The following is an 8,747-nucleotide window of genomic DNA, read 5'->3' as shown; positions in this document are numbered from 1 at the left end:
GTCGCCCGACCCCGTTTCGACCACAACAAGAAGGTGGTTTTCGACGGCAAGATTGGCGTTTGGCCATTTGTCGAGGTCGTGGCAGCCCAGCGAACAAGCAAGAATCGGCCGAAGGGGACCCTCATTCAAGTCCCCAAAAATGTCAACGGAGATGTTTACGAATCGATGGTTCTCGGCAAAGTTGTGCCTGCCATTTTGGAGTGTTTCCCAGTAGGTGACCTTGAACGTGGCGTGTTTATTCAACACGACAATGCCAGTCCCCATCGTCGAGTTACCACTGCTTTGCTGCGAAAAGAAGGCGTGTCGAATGTTACCATGTTGAACCAACCGCCAAACAGCCCGGACTTTAATATAACAAGTTGAGTCAGTGCTTGTATAAAAATACAATAAAAAATTTCCGAGTCAATATGTCTTGCTGGAGGTCAATACAAATACCAAGACGTTTTAAAACAAGTCGGTATACTTTAATCAAGTCAAACAAGTGGACAGTCATACGAGAACAGAGTAGTACATCTTACTGTCAAGTGTAATACGAGTCGGACACCCAATTCGAGTCGGACACTTGTATAAATTAATAAAACATCAACCCAGTGAAGGAGCAATTTTAGCAGGTTTAACTACGCGCCAGAATATACTCAAATGATTGATAAATACTCTTAAATATAATACATATATTATTTTATAGAGGTTTTTCCGCGCGCAAATGTTGGAGGAGCATCAGCCATCGAGCACAGCATATTCTTGATTTTACCATGGTCACCAACAATCCCCAGCAAACGCTACCACAAAAGGGGCGACCGGTGTGCAAGTACGGCCCCAGGAGTAGCAGTAGAAGAACACAGTATTTTATTCGCGTACAGTGAGAGACTAACGATCATAAATTTTTATGAATCCTATGGCATGCCAGCTACGCTCGACGCCTTCTACAGCCACTTGACGTCCAACGCCCGCGAAACAGCAAGGAAGGTGTACTCTTGGGTGGCCAACCGCATACATATCCAAAGGATGGGATCCAGTCCAACAACAGCAAAGTTGTGCTGTTGGAATGAGGACGACCCTCACGTTTCAGGCCGAGGAGCAACTGCTGCATTGGGTCATTGACATGCGAAAGGATGGGGTCCCTGTGACGCACAGCATGCTCCGCATCATGGTGTTGGAAGCTGCAATCGACTTGGGCCATGAAGACCACGAGGTTTTGGCAAAAAAAAAACGGATCAATGGCTACAAGCGTCGGCATGGACAGTCCCAGGATACTTCTGAAGACGGTCCGGCGGTGCTTGAATCCTTCACGCAGCACGTTCAAACCATCGTGCTGGAACAACATCGACTGCGTCTACTACGCCGACCAAACGAGGGTGAACTATGAGTACCTTCCAACGAAGACCTTGAATCCCACCGGCGACAAGACGATCTGGGTCAAGTGCGTCGGAAAAACGAAGGAGCGTGTGACCGCCATGCTCTTGGCGGACTGAACAGGCGTAAATAACCCGCTGGTTTTTGGTGCTGTGTAGCACGAAGTTAAAGGTGAAGAGCACCGTTCAAGAAAATTTGATCGAGCGGCAGGGCTTCGGGAAGACGGTGTGGAAGTGCATGCTCCAATGCAAGATCACAACGATTGTCAAATCTACTGAAAACCAACGGTGTGGTGGAACGCGAATATATCGGTGGAGTTTTGAAGTAACGTTACAATTTTGCGGCTCAGCCTGATCGCGCGACCAAGAAGGTGCTGCTGTTGTGGGATGACTTCTGCGCACTTGTAAAGGCAGATCAGTGTCCGATTCGTATTACACTTGACGGTAGTTAAATCCAGTGCAAACCAAAACACTGCATTCCAGCTAGGGGTTAAGAGTATTTCAATGGTTAGCGATATGTAGCAAACTACTGGAGATAGTGTAAATGACATCCACCCTGTCGATTATAAGTGGTTTGTACCTGATCCCAGTGAGGGGAAGGAAAATAGCTCAGTGGTAGAGGATCGGTTTCCTAGCTCAAAAGTCGTCGGTTCGATCCCCGGCTTCCCCGGATTATTTCCGCAAGGATTTATCAATCCCTCCTGGGGAATCCGGAGAGCAAGGGCTGCATACGAAGTCGAGGACCGAACTTCGAAGAAGCTCGTTCGAAGCACGAGGTATGAAGCGTTGCGCGAAGTAAAAACCGAAGATTACACACCGCCCCTGGTCGAGCAGGTGCGCTACAATTGGCGAAGCGGTTCCACAACATATAGTTCTAGTATCAGTCTTCGCGGAGGAATGTCTTGCGTCGAGTTTAACGTCATAATGAACCCAAGAGTTGTCGCGCATGGTGAAGACAGCCAACCCAAAATTTCGTGAATTTTAGACCATTTTAGCGGGATTTATGGTTGATTATTGAATATTGAGCTGGGACAAAGTCTCAGTCAGTTGAGGGGGTTGAAGGTCTTGCTGGCCAATGACAATGTCAGAGTAGTCGAAGAGCCTGGTGGCGATATCCCAAAATTTCGAAGTTGTTTGAGCAGTACAGCAATAGTTATGGCTGTATTTGAAAATATAGCTGGGGTAGCCAGCCACGCATTTGATGAGGAGATTGTATGTGTGACCGGGTAGTTAATAAACCCGCCATATTGCCCAGGGTAGTCAAATTTAGCCCGCCTGCGGCGCTGAGGGTAGTTATTGTGCCCGCGAAGGCCCAAAAGTAGTTATTGTTACCTATACGGTAATGATGATAATCCAGACTCAATTAACCTGATCCCAGTGATATCTGATTGGGTCAGATAACATCGAAAATAAGAGGATACATCAAATCTTTGAGTATTGTGTGTCGGCAGACATAGCAACCGGGAGTGGTGTTAGAATGTACAAGGTTCAAACCAGCGCAGGAACCAAAATTGCAATAAACGTTGATGTTACTATGAAAAACAAGGACTTCTGTGGGGCTCGAACCCGGCGCACAGTGGTGTTCAACCGTCGACTTTACCGTTGCACTAACGAGACCATTTACGATGACAAGCAATAAAACATCAGTTGGTTAAGACTCTGTTGTTCCCCCCTTCAGATTATGTGTGCGACGAACTCAAAGGTATGGAGAGCTTTCTCTCTTGGCTCTTACTTTGGAAGTGACTAGCTGTTTTCGCTCCCGTCGTTATCCGGACGTGAACCTCTTGCGGAGGCCGAATTAAATTCCAAACTGAGGTCTCTTACTACGAATTACTTTTTCTGCTCTATTTTAAGTCTAATCATTTCGTCCAATGAAAATGCGCCAACAATGCACATCTTTCAACCGCACGACGAATGGCAGCCTGCTGCACAAAATGGAGACTAACGGCCTTACCGATCATGAGACCATGAGCCGACCTCTAAAAAGGCTCATAGGTCTTTCTGCAGCGCCATGCAGAACATTTCCCCCTAAATGGAGTGTCCGAGGGTCTTCTCGAGTTCCGCGGCCATTTTCTTCACTTCTTCTTGGTATTCATGTTGGTGAACCCAGCGGGGGAAAACGATGGGGATGTCTTCATAGAGGGAGCGCACGGGCTCCCATGAGGCTTCGTCTTCATCGAGGCCAAGCCAGTAGACGAAGGCTCGGTATTCGCCGTTTTCTTCGCGGACGTCGCCGAGCTTGGCCACATGGAACCCTTCATTGCCAAAGGCAATATGGTCGGCTAGGTCTTCGGTCACATCGCGGCCGCCTTCGCAATACATCTTGAGTCGGCAGGCGTGGTGGAGGGACACGTCGTAAGGCTGAACCAATTGCTGGGTCTCCTTGACATAGTCAGTCACGATCCGGACGATCTTGCTTGGGCCGCGCCAGTGCAGGGACAACTTGTTGCCTTGGCGGGACACTTGGCCAACGAGGACAAAGTCGCCTATCGCTAACTTCTGCAACTGGATGGCATTGGACTTAGCTTGGCTGTCGCGGGCTTGGCGTCGCATCGTGGCGTTTGTCGCAGCTACTTCACGGTGCAGCTGTTGCATCGCTTCATGCAGCTCGTCCATGTGCTTCTTGCGCGTGGAGTCGAGCCAGTCGATGTCGGCGACTTCCTTGGTTAAGGTGTTTACTAGCGCTGACAGGGGTGTCGTCGTAGGTAGGCCAGTAAAGGCGGTCACCGGGGCGATGCCGCTAAGTCGGTCGCTCGGCATGTGGTTCAATGTGCCTTGTACCAGGGCCAGGACGAGGTGCCAGTCGGTCGCGCGCAGCTTCAACTCGCTGGTAAGCGTCTTGACGGCGCGGAGGATCAGTCGGTTGACTACTTCAACGGTTCCGTTCGCCCAAGGACAGCAGGAGGTCGTGAAGTGGTGGTGGGCGCCGGCGGCCTTGCGGATCTTGTCGATGACTTCGTTCTTGAAGTGGAAGCAGCTGTCGGAGACCCAGGTATGGACATACCCAAAGGTCATGAACCAGTCGAGGAGGCCATTGGCGGTAGCCGCGGCGTCGCTTGTCTCACTGGGCCAAAGTCGTACGAACCCGCTCATGTCGTCCTTGATGACGAGGATCGATCTTCTGCCACCCGTTCGTCGACGTGGGCGTGGATAGCCAGTCGAAGTGAATAAGCTCTTTAGGCTTCTCGGCATGGAGCGCCGATCCAAGCGGGCGCGGGACCACTGAGCCGTCGACCCTGAGGCAGTGGATGCAGGCTTGGACAAAGGTCTTGACATCAGCTTCGAGGGTGCTCCAGGCGTAGATATCGCGGATGGCCTTGGTCGTGGCTTCGATCCGGCGATGGCCCGCGGCGCCTTGGTGCGCTATGATGCAGACCGCTGCTGGAGGTCCGTGGCACTTGGTGGGATCCAGATGCGGTTCCTTGTCGAGGAACAGGTTCTTGTCTTCATTCCACGCTACGCGGTTGGCGGGGTCTCTCCCCTCTTCACGGCCACTTGTTGGGTCTTGACGATGCCGGCAGGGCTGGGCCAGTCAAAGTTGGGCTGCTGCAGGGGCGACACCATGGCCAGGAGGCGCCGGACGGACTTCGTTGGCACTTGGGCTTGGGCGGCGCCCCAGCGGCTGAGCAGGTCGCCCCACACATTGTCTTCACCGGGCAGGCACTCGATGGTGTAGGGGAACGAGGAAAGCACCAGGGCCCAGCGCTCCAACTTGTGCGCTTGGTACCTCGCCATGCTTGGGGACTGGCCGGCAGGATTGAAAATGTACTGCAGGTTCTTGTGGTCGGTGAAAAGGCGGAAGCCAGCTGGGCGGATACGAAGGTAGTCCAACCGCTTGCAGCTTTCCACCACGGCAAACGCTTCCTTCTCCACGATTGGCCAACGCTCGCTTGCGCCAGTAAAGGTGCCGCTGAGAAAGGCCAACGGCTGGTGGCGTTGCTCTTCCAACGGCAGCGCCAGGTCTTCAAATGGTACTTGAGTGGCGATCGCGCCCGAAAAACCTTCACTTGCGTCGGTGTAAAGGCAGACCATCATGTCTGCCGTGGGTGCGCCATGGGAACCATCGCCAAGAGAGCTTCCTTGATCTTGTCGAAGCAGGCCAGATGGCCAACGTCCCAGCCAACGGCAGTGAGTTGGACCCGGATGAGCTTCGTCTTCTTCGCACTTCCAATTTGCTTGGTCGCTGCGTCGAGGAGTTGGCGTAGCGGCGCCACAAGCTCGGTGTAGCAGGGGATGCTGGACCGCATCCAGTTGGTCGCGCATACGAACTGTTGGAGGTCGGCGGCCGTGGCAGGCGGCGCGAGCGCACACAGTCCTTGGATTCTTGTGGGGGAGTGTTGGACGCCCTCAGTTGAAACGACTTTGCCGCATCAGACGGCCTTGGTCAGGAAGAAGTCGTATTTCTTCGAGTTGAGCTTCAGGCCGAAGAAGGAGCAGATCTTGAGGACTTGGTCGAGGAGGTCTCGGCGTAGCCAAGCATGTCATCGAGCCAGGCTAGGATTCCCTTGAACAGTAGGTCGGCAAACATGAAGTCCACCGCCGACTGACAGAACGCCACCGCGTCGGTCTAGCCCATAAGCACTCTTGTGGGCGTGTAGACTCCAAATGGTCATGAAGGAGTAGTACATTTGGGAGCCGTCATGGACCCCAGCTGCCAGTAGCCGTTGAACCAGTCGAGGGTGAAAAACGCCCGCGCGCCCACAAAGACAGTCAGGGCGGCGTCGAGGTTCGGAATAGGCCATGGCATAGGCTCCGTGCACGCATTGATGAGCCGGCTGTCGATGGTCATGCGCAAGTCGCCAGGGTCTTTCTTGGGGACGATGCGCGGCGCCGAGGCCCATGTTGCGCGTTGTTTCGGTACACCAGGACAGCTGCTTCGAGCTCGCGCACATGTGTCGTCAGGAACTCTACATGGGCTGGGGGGTATCGTCGCAGGCCACACTTGACAGGGACGGCGCCAGGCTTGATGCGCACCCGCAGCGGCTCCACCTTGATCGGCTCGTCATGGCCGATCTCCAGGCGGAAGACATAACCGTGCTTGGCCAGGAGGAGTCGCAGCTTTTCGAGGAGGTCTGCGGTCAAGCCTTCGTCTTCGGCGGCACGGAGCTTGTCTTGAATCACCGCTTTAACCGCCGCTTGCCGTCTGTTCCGCTCGCCTTCTGCGTCTTCAGCAGATGGGACTTGGATGTTGGGGGTGGCACAGTGCATGCCGTCATCACCGCACTCGTCCCTTGAGGCGGCCACTTGAGTCAGGCGGCTGATACTTGCCATCACAGACGGCTTGTCCGCGTCGCTGACATCCCAGACTTCTTGCTTGGCAAATGCGTGGCTGAGCAACTCGTCTTCAGAGAAGCCCAGCCGTTCCATCACAGCCCGGCTGATCAGGAGTTCTGCCGCGTTGGAGGAAGAGTCCACCCAGGCCTTGAGTCCACGCAGGGCCAAAGGTCCACAGGGAGTGTCCAGGGTGACCAACTTGAACTGCACTTGGCGGTCGACCTTGAGGGCAGGTGCTTGGTCATACGGCTGGATCACGGATGGCTCCGGCGAAATCACCTTGACTTCCACGCAGGCTCGCTCCAGGGACTTCATGACACCGACTGTTACCAATGTAACGTCGGAGCTTGTTCGGGGGCTGGTGCACGCCGGGGAGGTCCACTACTGCTGTCAACGCTGCCTTCAGATCCCAGGCTTAGACGGCCGCGATGGTGCTGCGGCTGCCATCGCAGGCTGTGGTCTTCTCGTCGTCCACCGGGGCATACAAGTGGTACCTGGCGGTATGCACGCGCAGCCAGTCAACGAAACGGTACACGTTGGACTTCAACGGCTTGTTGGGTTGGAGGGCCAGCTGACGCTGGACCGACTGCTGCAGGCCAACCGGCTTGATCGCCTTGACCATGATGTCGACAACTGCCTTGCCTTCTTGGTCCAAGACCCATGCTTGGTCGTCGCGCTCCAAGGCTCGCATCAGGTTGTCCAGCATCTTGCCAATGCGTGAGTCGGCGTCCAGGATGGTCGTATCGAACCGGATCGCCGTCGTCAAACGCTTCTTGAGCACTTCCAGGTCTTGAGGCTCCTCTCCAAACGCCTTGCTAAACCATGCGGCCCACTCTGTCTACGTGACGCCACGGTAGTCGCGGTTGGCCATGTCCCACATCGCCACACGCTTCTTAGTAAAGACGTCCATGCATGCGCTTACAGGCATCACGAAGGGTCTTGAGCCATTGAGCTGGAGGGCGTTGACTTGGTCCAGGCACTTTTTGTACTGGCGGATAAATGTGCGCCGCTCCGATTGGGACGAGCCGTTGAACGAGGGCGGGTCAGGGAGCGCCGGCGCGTTATACACGAAGCCGCGCTCGTCGCCTTGTCCCATGTCGGCGACATCGGGGACAGGGGGCAGGTTGGTGGCGCCAGTTGGTGTCGCAGCCGGCGCGGGAGAATCAAATGGCGCGGCCACGGGGGTCGGTGTGGGCGCCGTAAATGGGGTATTGGCGTAGCCATCTGGTTGAAATCGCTAATCAACAGCTGGTGGGTTACGCCCGGAGTGGAGAGGCGAACGGGGTAGTGGCTTGACGGCGCACTGGATGGCCGTGTTCGGCTTCTCGGGATCGGGATCGCTCCGTCCCGTTAACAGGGGACTACGAGCGTTGGTGGTCAGAGTCACTCATTGCTTCGGGCGATGAGGCTAAACAATTCTTTGTTTTCGCCCCCGTCGTTATCCGGACGCCTGCTGCACAAAATGGAGACTAACGGCCTTACCGATCATGAGGCCATGAGCCGACCTCGAAAAAGGCTCACAGGTCTTTCTGCAGCGCCATGCAGAACTCTAGCCTACGCGTCCCTGTGATCTTCCCGCGATCTTTCCGGTAGTGCTAACCGGTCTTCTCTTCAGAATGTATGCAACATGTAACCCCTCAGAAACCACAACAGCCTCCCATGCCCATGAATGCCATCGCGGCCTTCAACTTATCCTTGGGCACGTGCTTGGTGAAGACGTCCGCAGGCATGACATTGGTGGGCAGGTGCGTCAGTGTGAACTTGCGGCTCTTGACTAAGTCCCACAGAAAGTAGAAGTGTAGTGCTAGGTGCTTGGTCCGCTGGACACTGGCTTGGTTCGAGCCGATCGCGCTCTGGTTGTCGAGGTACTACCTCTGTCCCACCTCCTTTGTCGTGATTCAAAATATCAAAATCCCAGTTCGAGTGTCGTGATTTCATTCTATTGGACAAGAGAAGCCGTAAAGACACATAATTGGACAAAATTATATTTACTCCAGGCTACCAAGCAAACCTAAGCGCACAGAAAGGTATGCATCTGCGCTCCACTTGATGGACTGCTCTAACTCTCCTGGTCTACGTTTTGCTTCCTTTCCTATATGCTTAAGCTTAAACCTGTTGCTG

At 54.2% G+C, this 8,747-nt stretch overlaps 2 protein-coding genes across 2 annotated transcripts in view; one reads left to right on the top strand and one right to left on the bottom strand.

Moving 5' to 3' along the window:
- Window positions 1-1,045: 1,045 nt before the first annotated feature.
- On the top strand, window positions 1,046-1,472 carry H257_07050 (hypothetical protein; the record flags this gene model as incomplete). Its single annotated transcript, XM_009832468.1, has 2 exons — window positions 1,046-1,192; window positions 1,263-1,472. The coding sequence occupies 2 exons, from the start codon at window positions 1,046-1,048 to the stop codon at window positions 1,470-1,472; spliced, it is 357 nt and encodes a 118-aa protein (XP_009830770.1).
- A 5,569-nt stretch (window positions 1,473-7,041) lies between these two features.
- The window catches only part of H257_07049 (hypothetical protein), a gene marked incomplete at both ends in the record, with an annotated part of 6,383 nt that continues 4,677 nt past the window's right edge, over window positions 7,042-8,747 (bottom strand). Inside the window, 4 exons of the mRNA XM_009832467.1 lie at window positions 7,042-7,464; window positions 7,549-7,850; window positions 7,908-7,987; window positions 8,316-8,453. Coding sequence (XP_009830769.1) covers window positions 7,042-7,464; window positions 7,549-7,850; window positions 7,908-7,987; window positions 8,316-8,453 — 943 coding nt within the window. The remainder of the gene's footprint in view (window positions 7,465-7,548; window positions 7,851-7,907; window positions 7,988-8,315; window positions 8,454-8,747) is intronic.

This window comes from Aphanomyces astaci (genome assembly GCF_000520075.1).
Source record: "Aphanomyces astaci strain APO3 unplaced genomic scaffold supercont1.14, whole genome shotgun sequence".
Taxonomy (NCBI): Eukaryota; Oomycota; class Saprolegniomycetes; order Saprolegniales; family Verrucalvaceae; genus Aphanomyces; species Aphanomyces astaci.
This window is presented reverse-complemented; position numbering and strand designations above follow the sequence as displayed.